Below are 13,350 nucleotides of genomic sequence, written 5' to 3' on the forward strand. Positions count from 1 at the left end.
CCTTGCCTCACCCTATCATGTGACCCATTGAGATCACGTGAGTCGAGGTTGAAGCGTCTGGGAAGGGATCTCAAAACTGCACCGCAGATCACAGACAATTGGTGTTGTAAGCCACCTCTTTTGTTCAAAGATCATTCACTCCTCTTTCAAACCATCTGTCTTCTCTGTCCAAAAAGTGAGCACTGGCATCCTCGAAATAATGACCTTTGACCTTTAGATGCAGATGTCCAGCTGAGTCATGTCCAGTCGAGGTGGCTCTTCTACATTGTGCTATGCATTTATGGAGTGGGTGGTTGGTTTCTCTAGTGTAGAAGTCTGAGCACTCCTCGCTGCACTGCTTAGAGAAGTCCAGTCTCTTTCTTTCCAAGCTCATTAGACTACCATGATCAGGATGGGTGAGAACCTACACAGACATTTAGATGGGGTCAGGTTGACCTGTGAAGTTCAGAATAGGGAAGAACGGTGATACTTTGCATAAACAACATGAACAACATCCTTTACGCCTTGTATTTGTGCTTCAGGTGTAATGGTGGGGCAGATAGTGGCACACTTTGAGCATTGTTTAAACACCACAGCCACCACAGAGTATTTTTGTTGACCATGTCCATCTCAGTGGGGCCACAGTGTACCCATCTTCTGATGCCAGTTTCCAGCAGGATAATGCAACATGTCCCAAAGCTTAAATGATCTCAAACTGGTTTCTTGAACATAGTAATGGATTCACTGTATTTAAATAGCCTCCACAGTCACCAGATCTCAATCTAATAGAGCATCTTTGGGATGTGGAGGAACAGGAGATTCACATCATGGATGTTCAGCTGACATAGTTCAAAATCCCCTTCTTTTGCAAATACTTCTTACTTTAATAACTAACAGTATAATGTGATAAAAGCGAATAAATTGACTGACAATTTATTGATTGATTGATTGTATTGACGGGTGTGACTTCTTGAAACTGCACCAATTTTCTTGAAATGACCTCCAAGACAGAAACTTGAACCTATTTTCGTAATACTGATTTTTTTATGCCATAAAAAGTAACTGTGCAGAAAGGAGACCATCTTCCATTTGTGGTAAAACGATGATCACATGTCCACTGTCACATATAAGCATTTCTACGTAGGTTGTTTATGCACCTGCACTTCTGCTGTCCAGTGCTCCGTCTTATTTGCGATGTTCAGGATGTTGTGTTTATGAGTTTTCTTTTTTTGCTTTGCATCCATAATTTTGCCACAAGTAATGAGCTATATCACAGAAAAACAGCCGCTTTACCTCCCTGAGAGCATCAACTGGATTTCATGAGCACAGTAATAAATTTTTTATTAAATTGTGAACTCAAAATCAGCAGGGGGCAGCACATGCACAGACACAAACACACGCACGAATATTTTCTTTAACCGTGAACCATTATGTTCCACATCAAGGTTTACTGATGGATTTAATTTTTTCTTCGTTGTTACACTCTGCTCACTCAGTAGTTCCTTCATGCGTTCACACTCTGATAAACAGCTTTTATAACTTCAAGGCACGTGTGTAAAATGATTAATCAGGCTCTCAGTCTGCAAATGTTCTGCTTGTCTGTTGTGTTTTGCTTCATTTAAAAGAAAAAAGCAAGCACTTAAAAATTAATTTTGCCGTTGCATCGATATAATTGCTTTGATCCCATGATGAGCAGCAGACTAAAGTGTCCTTTTAGTTAACGTCTGCATGCGTCTGGCACTTCCTTGGGTACATAGAAAGGCTGCAGTAGTCTGCCAGGATGCGGTCCACATTAACCACCTGTTCTCATCTTATTCTGTGAGAGGAGAGAGATGGTTTAAAATGATCAATAAAGATCCACAGCAAATGAGGTATGAAATCAAATAATGTGTTTAAGTCAAGTCGGGTCGTACTTTCTTGGCTTCGTCCACACACTGCATGTAGGCAGCGGCAATGCGCGAGCAGCACAGAGTCTTTCCCGTGTTCTCCTTATAGCATTTTAATATCTGACTCTGCAAGTCTCCACACACTGGGTGGGTGTTAAAATGACTGAGAGAGAGATGAAGAAAATAATATTAAATAACATTTGCCTCATTCTTATGATTCAAACTTAACTTACATCAAATAAAAGCTGTAATAAGGCTTACATGACACTACACATAAACAAATTAAAGTGTTCTGACTTACGTAAAACGGCTGAGAGTCTCTTCTTTGCCCTTCCGGAAGCTCTCGACAGAGACTTTGTAAAACTCTGCACACTGCCAAAGTGGTAAAAAACACACACATTACCCTCAACATAACATATCACAACTGCTTCAACAAAATCCCACAAAAGAAATTCAGGACGTGACAGCTCCTCAGTGGCCAAAATTTGCATTTAAAGACCCCGAAAACATGTTTTAGCTCAACTTCACAGTTCTATCACTGGTGTCGTCTGTAAAAGGTGGTGCTACATGTGTGTAGGCTCTAATTAGGATCCAGACATGTTGGAATTAAAGCGTGATGACATTTGTTAAGGTGTTTGATCATGTACCTATGGCACTGTTAATAAAATGAAAACAAAGCGCAGCATACTGCTGTATCTTGGATTGGCACATGGGTGCATTTACAATGCAATTTGATACCTGAAGAAAGTAATTAACAGTTTCAAATAGTTCCAGATGTACTGCTGAAAAATTAAAGGATCACTTAATAATTTTAACATCAAGCCCAGAAAGGATTGACGATTTGATAATTTTGGTTTCCACTAACTGGTGTTGTTTCATTTCTTTCTCCACAAATTATTCAGTGTGCAGTACTGTGCAAAAGTCTTTTTTGTTAGGAAAATGGGAAATAGCCAAAACGTGCAGATATACATGGAAAACAAAGTTGTATAATTCTAACAACTGTCCTCAGGAATCGCTCTGTAAATTTCTTGAAAGACATTCAAACCTCTTCTTTGGATCCTGGCCTCTTTTTATTCTGTTCTCTTTCAAGATGACCCCACACTGCTTTAATAATGTTCAGGTCTGGGCTCTTGGGGGGGGCAATCCATGAGTGCTAGTCATGGTTAGTCATTGCATGTTTTGTGCAGTGCCTTTGGGATCATTTTCATGCTGAAAAGTCACTTTCCAGATGATCCTAGATGGTGGATCAAAATCTGAACGTACTTTTCTGCGTTCATAATTCCATCAGTTTTGACAAAAATCCCCAACACCACTGACTGAAATGCAGCTCCAAGTGATGACAGAGCAGTCAGTCACTGTTGAACCTCTCTTCTGACCCCTGCTGTACAGATTGATAATCACTTGAAAACAAAAACGTCATTCAAATCTGGGTTCATCACTACATAAGACCTGCTGCTACTGATTTTCAGCCCATTATCTTGTGTAAAGATAATGGGCTGAAAGACATAAAGACCTGGATGGCCGCTAACTTTCTGCTTCTTAATTCAGATAAAACTGAGGTTATTGTACTCGGTCCTGAAAATCTTAGACATATGGTCTCTAACCAGATTCTTACTCTGGATGACATTACCTTGGCCTCCAGTAACGCTGCGAGGAACCTTGGAGTCATTTTTGACCAGGACATGTCCTTCAACGCACATATTAAACAAATATGTAAGACTGCGTTCTTCCATTTGCGCAACATCTCTAAAATTAGAAATATCCTGTCTCAGAGTGACGCTGAAAAACTAGTTCATGCTTTTATTACTTCCAGGCTGGACGACTGTAATTCATTATTATCAGGATGTCCAAAAAACTCCCTGAAAAGGCTTCAGCTGATCCAAAATGCTGCAGCAAGAGTACTGACAGGGACTAGAAAGAGAGAGCATATTTCTCCTGTTTTGGCTTCCCTTCATTGGCTCCCTGTTAAATCCAGAATTGAATTCAAAATCCTGCTCCTCACATACAAGGTCTTAATTAATCAGGCCCCATCTTATCTTAATGACCTTGTAGTACCATATCACCCCATTAGAGCACTTCGCTCTCACACTGCAGGTCTACTTGTTGTTCCTAGAGTATTTAAAAGTAGAATGGGAGGCAGAGCCTTCAGTTTTCAGGCCCCTCTTCTGTGGAACCAGCTTCCAGTTTGGATTCGGGAGACAGACACTATCTCTACTTTTAAGATTAGGCTTAAAACTTTTCTTTTTGCTAAAGCATATAGTTAGGGCTGGACCAGGTGACCCTGAATCCTCCCTTAGTTATGCTGCAATAGACGTAGGCTGCCGGGGATTCCCATGATGCATTGAGTTTTTCCTTTCCAGTCACCTTTCTCACTCACTATGTGTTAATAGACCTCTCTGCATCGAATCATGTCTGTTATTAACCTCTGTCTCTCTTCCACAGCATGTCTTTATCCTGTCTTCCTTCCCTCACCCCAACCGGTCGCAGCAGATGGCCGCCCCTCCCTGAGCCTGGTTCTGCCGGAGGTTTCTTCCTGTTAAAAGGGAGTTTTTCCTTCCCACTTTAGTTGTTGGGTTTTCTCTGAATCTATTATTGTACGATCTACTGTACAATATAAAGCGCCTTGAGATGACTGTTGTTGTGATTTGGTGCTATATAAATAAAATTGAATTGAATTGAATTAATCCAGCTTATCTTTTTCTCCCTGTTTTCCTGCCTTAAAAATAGCTTCTTGACATCCACCAGAGAGACCATTTCTAACACGGCTTCAGTGAACAGCAGACAGCTGAAAGGCCAAATGAAACTCAGGTCCTGTGTCAGGTCTTTGCTGGATTTTCCCCCCCATTTCTTAATTACATGACATTCAGATTTTGATCATTTGCTGTAGATACTTTTTCGGCCTACAACTCGCTCTTTTGTCCCTAATGTCTCTGGTTACCTTTAATACTTTGAAGGACACACTGAGATTACACAAGTTACAAGATAGTTTGGCTCCTTAGAAGCAAAATATAATAAAGGGTGACTCAAGACTTTTGCTCAGTACCATATGTCAGTAAAGATTTTCAAGTTGAACATTTAATTTATCAAGATCTGATGTCTGATTGTGTGTTGAGGGTTGCCTAAATTTTGGAGTAATATATACATCACATTAGATTAGATTACAACTGGAATTTTTCAAAACTAGTTAAAAAGCCAGTTAGGCATACACGTTGTCTTTTGTTTACAGTCCCCCCCCCCCCGGCCACTCGACACATCTCTAGCAAAACATAGTCTCGCTTTAAACCTGTAAGAACTTTAAACATATAAGAATTACTTCAAGTCTCAAAAATGTTAACTAACCTTTGTATCGAGTTTTGCAAGATGTTCCTTGTAGAGAGCGTCTCGTTTCTTCAGCTCTTTCTCCTTCTCCTCCAGCTGATGAGCCTGCGATAATGTAACATTCATAGAAGATATCAGTACAGCTCTGAAAACGTCATATTGAAATTTTTTAGAGGCTGACACTCAATTTACATGCGGTTTTTTCAGGGTCAATTTTTCCTGTTTTTCAAAGTTACAGCTGCAACTCATGTCTGTGATTTGCAGCTGTTTGAGAGTGAGGCATGCATGCATGCATGCATCTCTATCGTCCTACCTTCAGCTCCATCCACTGAAACAACAACGCGGCAAGAAAGAAAAAGAAGCACATTAAAAGGAGGAAAGAGTTTTGTATTTACAGCAGAGTTCCTCACATATTCAGAGTCAAGCGTGTCTTCCTTTGCTTACATAAAGCTGCACCATGAGCTTCTCATCTTCCGTCTTCATTCGCTCTTTCATGATAGTCTCTGTGAGCTTCTCCGTGCTCGCCGCCCTCTCAGCCTCCAGAATCTTCTTCACCTGCTCCTCCACCCGAGCCCGAGCTGCTGCCCTCGCCTCAGCTCGAACCTGCACCCTCATCTCCTCCAACCTTCACATGCACAAAGTGCATCTTTTAAAGAACTTAGAGTTGATTAATCGATAAGCTGATCAACTGAGAATGCATCAGCAGCAACTGCTCAAGTGTGCAGATATCCTGGGATAATTGTACTTAATTAATAAGAATATATTCTCTGACTGGGGAGGGGCTGTAGATCTAGTACACTCTGCTTCTGTATGTGTAAGACACGGATTGATACAGTTCAAGGTGTTACACAGACTCCACTTGTCAAGGGAGAAACTGGCAAGAATGTACCAGGGGGCCGATCCGACCTGCCCCAGATGTAAACAGGTGCCAGCCAACTTATGCCACATGTTCTGGTCTTGTTCCAGGCTGAAAGACTTTTGGGCTAACATCTTTAGAACATTCTCATTCATTTATACTAAAGATATGGAACCAATGCCTCTGACAGCCATCTTTGGTGTGGCACCGAGGGAAACTCAACTAACAGCCTCTCAGAGGAAGGCAATAGCATTCACCTCATTGTTGGCTAGGAGATTGATTCTATTCAACTGGATAAAGGCAACACTGCCATCCCATAAACGCTGGGTGGAGGAGGTGATGGCACACCTCAAATTAGAACATCTCAGATTTACTATACAGGGCAACACCAAGAAATTCTTTAAGGTCTGGCAGCCTTTCATTTCCTATTTTGAAGATGAGTTTTCGTCTACTCCATAACTGGCAACTCCCCCCCCCCTTTTATTTATTTATTTATCTTTTCTCTGTCTGGGTATAGTTTGTCTTACACTGTGTTGTAGGAATTGAGTTCGAGCTTTTCTGTATGAATGATATGCTTTCTGAAAACTCAATAAAAACACTGATTAAAAAAAATAAGAATATATTCTCTGATATTCAAAGTTTTGATTGCAGTTTAACTTTAAAATCTTTGTTATCGCTATTTAAATATTATATTTATTATTGATTTATGGCGTTTTTGCTTAAAAAATGAATACATTTGAATGTTTTCCTATTAAATAGAATTAGTGACTAAATAATTAATGTGGCATCTTGAGCAGAAATGTGTGCATCGGTACGGATCGACTACAAACCTCTACAGTTGTGTTTTTATCTTATCAGAAGGGACAAATGAGACAGCAAGATTCAAAACTCAGTAAAACATTCAGTCTTGTGTCCTTACTGCCTCTGTAGCTCCTGCCTCTTCTGGTCGATCTCCTCCTTCAGACTTCTCTGCATCTCCTCTTTGAGCTTCTGCCTCAACTCGTCTTCCGACACTTGAGAAGAAACAAACAAAGCAATGATTGCAAACATGTTAAATCTACTGATTAAATTTGATCTCCTACTAAAAGCCTGAAACTCTTTCCAAATGAAAGCCTCAAACATAACTTGAACATCACTGCTTTAGAACGCTGAAATGAAACTTCTACCAGAAATAATGGTCTGAAATAATGGTTACACATTGGTAATAAGAAAAGCAACAATGGTGTGTCCCTGTGTACTTATTTTTCTGATATGAGTGCTTGATCTTCTTCACAGAGTCAGTATAGTAAGAAGCAAGGAAACGGAGAAGCTCACTGGGAGGCAAATCTGCTGAGGTGGTAGGTGGCGTGTTCTGGCACACGCTACAGTTCGGGTCAATTCCACTGAATGCTCTGCCTCAGAGATTTCCGGATGTTACACTGTAACTCTGTAATGTATTTTAGGCTTGGAAACTTCAAACTGCTGCTTTCAGCTCTTGTTAACTGAAATGATCCTGCAGACAATAGACGGAAATGCTCATTCTCAAATCTTAATCCCACCTTAGAGACAAGTGGTTTATTATTGTTATTATTACACTTTTTGGATGCTTCATCAGCTGTATCTCTCTCATTTCCTCAGAGTCATGTGATTTGGACTTTAATTCTGCATACTTGTGTATCTACAACGAGTCTTCAACCTCAGTCTGCGACTGGGGAGAGTGCCCGCCCTATGGAAGACATCCTGCATCGTCCCGGTCCCCAAAAAGAACCGGCCCAATGAGCTGAATGACTTCCGACCGGTGGCACTGACGTCACATCTTATGAAGACTCTAGAGCGGCTCTTCCTCAACCTCCTCCGACCACAGGTACAACATGCCCAGGACCCACTACAGTTTGCATACAAGGCGGGTGTCGGAGTGGAGGATGCCATCCTGTACCTCCTACACAGAGCCCACTCACACCTGGATGGGGGAAAAGGCACGGTCAGGATCCTGTTTCTTGACTTTTCCAGTGCCTTTAATACCATCCGGCCCTGTATGCTTCAGGAAAAACTGAACAGGATGGAGGTGGACCCCTGCCTGGTGGCTTGGATCTCCGACTACCTCACCGACAGACCACAGTACGTCAGGCTGAAGGACATCACGTCTGACACAGTGGTCAGCAGCACAGGAGCACCACAGGGAACTGTGCTGTCCCCTCTTCTCTTCACCCTGTACACCTCTGACTTCGGCTACAACTCTGAATTATGCCATATTCAGAAGTTTGCAGATGACACGGCCATCATGGGGTGTATCTGGGATGATCAGGAAGAGGAGTACAGAAGTCTGGTGAGGAACTTTGTCGCATGGAGTCACACAAACCACCTGCAACTCAACACCTCAAAGACTAAGGAACTGGTTGTGGACTTCGGGAGGTCCAGAGCAGGTCCACTGCCGGTTCAGATAGAGGGGAGGAGGTGGAGGTGGTCAACAAGTACAAGTACCTCGGGCTGTGGGTGGACAATAAACTGGACTGGTCATGCAACACAGAGCACCTGTATAAAAAAGCCCAAAGCCGACTGTACTTCCTCAGGAGGCTGAGGTCTTTTAACATCTGCAGGAAGCTCCTGAGGATGTTTTACCAGTCGGTGGTTGCTGGAGTACTTTTCTATGCTGTGGTGTGCTGGGGGAGCAGCACAGCAAAGAAGGACTCATCCAGGCTGGAGAAACTGATCAGGAGGGCTAGCTCTGTGGTCGGCATGAAGCTGGACACTCTGGTGACAGTGGCAGAGAAAAGGACATTAAAGAAACTGATGGACATTATGGACAATGCTGGGCATCCTCTGCACACGGCCATAAACAATCAGAAGAGTCTGTTCAGTGACAGGTTGCTTCTCCCAAAGACAAGAACTAACAGACTTAAAAACTCCTTTGTCCCACACGCCATCAGACTGTTTAACTCCTCTCTGGAGGGGAGAGGGAGGGGAAACAGGAGGACAAAGGAGGGGGGAACAACTAAGCTGTAGTGCCTCTTCACCTCACTGTACAATACCTTGTGCAATACTTTTTGTGCAATACTTTTGTAAATAGTCAACAGTGCAATAGACTCAATACTTGAAATGTGCAATTCACTTGTATTTTTATTTTTATTTTTATTCCTATTTATTCTATTTATCCCCTTCGTATATTTTATTTATATTGTCTCTGTATTTATGTGTGTGTGTGTGTGTGTGTGTGTGTGTGTGTGTGTGTGTGTGTGTGTGTGTGTGTGTGTGTGTGTGTATATATAATATTCTGTAACTCTGTAACTTCTGTCGGTGCTGTGCTTTTTTGGAAATCGAATTTCCCAGAGGAACCCACCCGAGGGATTAATAAAGTTCTATCTTATCTTATCTTATCTTATCTGACTGAGCAACATTATAAGGTTTGTCCTATTAACCTCCATGTCCTTAGCCACAGCATGCACTTCAAAGCATCACAAGAGCTAATTGGAAATGCCAAAAGATTAGGATGGTTCAGACTCACCTGTCACAGGTGGGGGTGGTGTTGTGACAACAGGTACTTTCTTCTCATCAAAAGGAGGCACAGATGGGTTCTTGGGGGACTCCTCGGTTGGTGGCGGTGGAGCTAGAGGTGGGTGAGTTGGGGCAACAGCTTGCTCCACACAGTGACAAGATGGAGATGTTTCTTCAAAAGAGAGCATTGGAGGTGCTAGAGCGTCCTCTGGAGGAGGTGGAGATTGAGCACATGGAGGCTCTGGATCAATAGCTGGAACCACGACTGGTGCCTCCACTTGACACCGCTGGTCCACTTCCTCCACTGGTCCAGATGGAGTAGATTCAACCGTGGGTGGAAGTTGGACTGTTTCTACTGGTGGAGGTGATGGGGTAACAGATTCTAGAGGTTCAACAGATGGAGTGACAGTAGCGGGCTCAATAATAGTGGGGGGTGTTTGAGATGAAGGTTCAGGTGGAGCCAGAGATGCTTGAGATGACTCTACAGACGTGGGTAGGATTAAGGTTTCAGCAGAAGGTGGGACTTCAGCAGGGGGTGGAGGAAGGGGCTCTACAGGTGCTTTGACTCCTGGGGAAGGGGTGGATGGAGTTTGAGCTGCAGGCTCTGGAGGGGCTGGAGGAAAGGAGTGAAACTGCACAGGAGGAGGCGGGATGAGCTTAACAGCAGGAGCAGGTTCCACTGTTGGAACTGTGGCTCCCTGAGAAGGAGGAGAAAGAGAAGGAGGTGGTGCTGCGATAACTGTAGGTGGAGGAGGTGACAAGTGTTCCACAGAAGAGGTGGGATCTGGAGAAGCCACTGGTTTTGATGCATGAGCGAGATGCGGCGAGACGACCTCTGGCGACAGCTTCATCCGCTTGATGACTCGGTCTGACAGCTGATGAAAGAAGAATAATAATAACCATAAGCGCCACCTGCAGGCCACAAAGAGCAAATTCAAATGTTTCCCATGCTGGTGCTCTGCTCTCTATCACAGGTTCAAGTCTTGCGTAAGTAATGTGAAGTTTACGCATCACTGCCATTAAACACTGCAGCGTTATTTCATAAGACTCAGCGTGCCACTGAACAAGTGTCCAAAGGAATTTTATATCAAATACATCAGAAAATAGGTCTCCTTGTTTCTTGTAAATATAATTGAAAAGACCTTCAGACTGTCTGACCTTTAATATTTTCTAAGAGAAATTCAGAATAAGAACAAATGAGAAATAATGTTATTTTATTTGTGCTTTTGTCTGTTGAACAGCCACCGGCAGTGACATAAATACACATTCAAAATCCAGAGAAGCGACTTTGGTACAGCCTTGCTGCCCTTTGAAAAAGTAACACTTACTGAGAAAGATGAAAGCATAAATGGTATATAACTTTATTTGTTTAAGAGTGAAGAACCTATCACTTTTATGCAACAATATATTTTCTTAAAAGAGTTCTTATCAAATACCATGACCAAGGCTACATCAGTGGAGAAGTTTAGTGACTTTTAAGAAAATAGAAAGCCCAGCAGTATTGCAGCATTGAAAACAAGCCAATCAATCCAATGATATGTCAAACAAAACAATAACTGACAGTTTTTAAATTGAAATTGTGCTGTTTTTAAAACACAATCTCAAACACCACTGGCTCAAATGATGCTCCAAACCATGACAGAGCCTCCGTCGTGCTTTTACACAGCGGAGGCTCTGTAGACACTTCTCTCCTGACCTCCTCCATAAATTCAAGATTTGAACCTACAACTTCAAATTTAGCTTCATCACTATATAAATTTAGTTGGCCTTGAATTTCAGCCACCCTTCCACTGAGACCATTTCTGATGAAGCTTTAGCAAAAAGTGTCCTATTATAATAATTATTAGGACTTAACTTTCAGATGCGTTTCATCTAATCTGCATAGTTTTTTTTAAGCCTGCCACTTCAAAATGAGAGAAAAAGGAAAGAAATGAGAGGTGGCTCAAGACTTTTGCACCTTGCTGTATTTAAGGACCCCAGTGCCTGTATTTAAATCATTCACATTTCTCGGGACTTTTTTGGTATTATGCTGCCTCCCACTGACAGCACATAACACCAACTAGCAATATGCCTTCTGCATATTTGGACACACTTTAATACAGTCTGTAAATACGATCATTCTTGACAAAATCAGAGGCTTGAGCCAGCTCCTACTGGAGAATTATATATTTTAGGATAGTTTTTTATTGCGATCAATTCATGCAGTAAAATTTTATTCTTTGAAGCCAGGGATGTCAAACTCATTTTACCCTGTTGGTCACATCCAGCCCACTTTGATTTTTAATTGGGGTGAAAATCCCCTCTGTCAGTGTAAAGAAATGTAACTGCACACTTAATCCCTGTGATATCTCAATGTAAGAAAAAGGAAGTATGTTTTTCTACGTGACAAAGGAACTGTGCTGTAGTTAATAAAAGAAATCTTTGAGCAGGACTATTCTGGCTTAAATTGTAACAAATAAAAGCATAAAATTACAGAAAGATGTTCTGGTAGGTCATTGCCCAGACCATCCGGTAATTATAAAGAATAATATTTTTGTTAATTCACAGAAAGTTTCCTATTTTATTTATTTGTTTATTTTACTTTAAAGTAGACAGATTAAAAAAGGAATTTCTGTAGTGGATAGTGAGAAAAATAGTAACTTTAGTGTTTTTCATTTAACTATTACTTCATAACTTTGGTGACAGAGTCAAATACTGAATAGCAGTTTCTATCCTGTTTTTCTTATATTACTCTTTTGTAATTATATTTAAACCTTTTCTCTTGACCCCGCAGGGACTTTCACTTAATTTGTTACAATGACAATAAAGATATTCTGATTCTGTGTAGTATGAATGGTGGCTGGGCTGTCTTTATTAGCAGAACAAGCTGTAAAATTTATGAAAATACAGTTCAAAGTCCAAAATAAAAAAAAAAAGAACAAACTCCAATCCTGTGGGCCAGACTGGCCGGATTCAGGCACGCGGGTCTAATATTTGACACCCCTGATACAAACCAAAGTAAAAGTGCTGTTGTTACACTGTAATGTCACCAATAGAGGTCGATAAAGGTCGCAGATTGAGAATGGCATTATTTACCTGAAATAAAGCTGATTTAATTATAGATATGATGCCGTAAAGAATTAACCCATAGTTTGGATATTACAGGAATTTAAAGACTTTGTGAAGCAGCACTTCCACACGTGTGGGGAATGTAAGGCGAGCATGCACTTTCTATTTTTAACCCCTACACCAGAGGGATGCCGCTGACTTTGTGCGGGGTGATTTTAGCAGACTTTAAAAAATGGAAAGAAAAATATTTTTCAACAAGGGCGTCTGAGACAGGAATGGTAAATGGCCTGTATTTATATAGCGCTTTACTAGTCCCCAAGGACCCCAAAGCACTTTACATATCCAGTCATCCACCCATTCACACACTGGAATGACAGGAAATCACTGACTTGCACTGATGCGCTGTGCAGCCGTGCGCTATACTGATGGAAACAGCTCTAAACAAGCCTTCACTCACCCGAATGCCCTTCAGAAAAGTAATTCCTCCGCCTTCATCTTCCTCACAGAAGTGACTCGGGCTGTTTCCCCCCATCACTGCCCCTGCTGAAACTACAGCACCCACAGCGTGGACGAGTGCTTAGTGACATAAAACCCAAACAGCTGCCCTTCCCACCACCGACGGGGAATAACATGAGCAGCCATTGGATGGAGTTGAACACCACCCCCCTGGATTGGTCCATTGCGCATTAGTCAGTGAAACGTAAGAGAACAGAGTGTCCCAGCTTTAAACATTCATAAAACTCACTTAAAAAGGAAGCATGCACAGATAAAAAAACAAAATAAAAACAGTCT

The 13,350-nt window shown here is 41.7% G+C and overlaps 1 protein-coding gene across 3 annotated transcripts; it reads right to left on the minus strand.

The window, feature by feature from the left end:
• Positions 1–1,330: 1,330 nt before the first annotated feature.
• Positions 1,331–13,208, minus strand: LOC146665122 (uncharacterized). Of its 3 annotated transcripts, XM_085412600.1 has the most exons (9): positions 13,016–13,208; positions 9,521–10,385; positions 6,959–7,052; positions 5,628–5,808; positions 5,497–5,511; positions 5,205–5,288; positions 2,167–2,237; positions 1,893–2,028; positions 1,333–1,795 (listed from the first exon to the last, which is right to left on the minus strand). In XM_085412600.1, exons 1-9 carry the CDS (start codon positions 13,088–13,090, stop codon positions 1,772–1,774), a joined length of 1,545 nt encoding a protein of 514 aa, XP_085268726.1. In that variant the 5' UTR covers positions 13,091–13,208; the 3' UTR covers positions 1,333–1,771. The 3 variants fall into 3 exon arrangements, 2 of the variants coding, with proteins under 2 accessions (XP_085268727.1, XP_085268726.1); XM_085412601.1 differs by lacking the exon at positions 5,497–5,511 and having other exon boundaries at positions 1,331–1,795; XR_014912560.1 differs by lacking the exons at positions 1,333–1,795; positions 1,893–2,028; positions 5,497–5,511 and having other exon boundaries at positions 2,184–2,237; positions 5,594–5,808.
• Positions 13,209–13,350: the final 142 nt, after the last annotated feature.

The sequence above is a fragment of the Rhamphochromis longiceps genome, linkage group LG7, assembly GCF_057381845.1.
Source record: "Rhamphochromis longiceps isolate RC_006_pf linkage group LG7, R_longiceps_female_GT1.1, whole genome shotgun sequence".
Taxonomy (NCBI): domain Eukaryota; kingdom Metazoa; phylum Chordata; class Actinopteri; order Cichliformes; family Cichlidae; genus Rhamphochromis; species Rhamphochromis longiceps.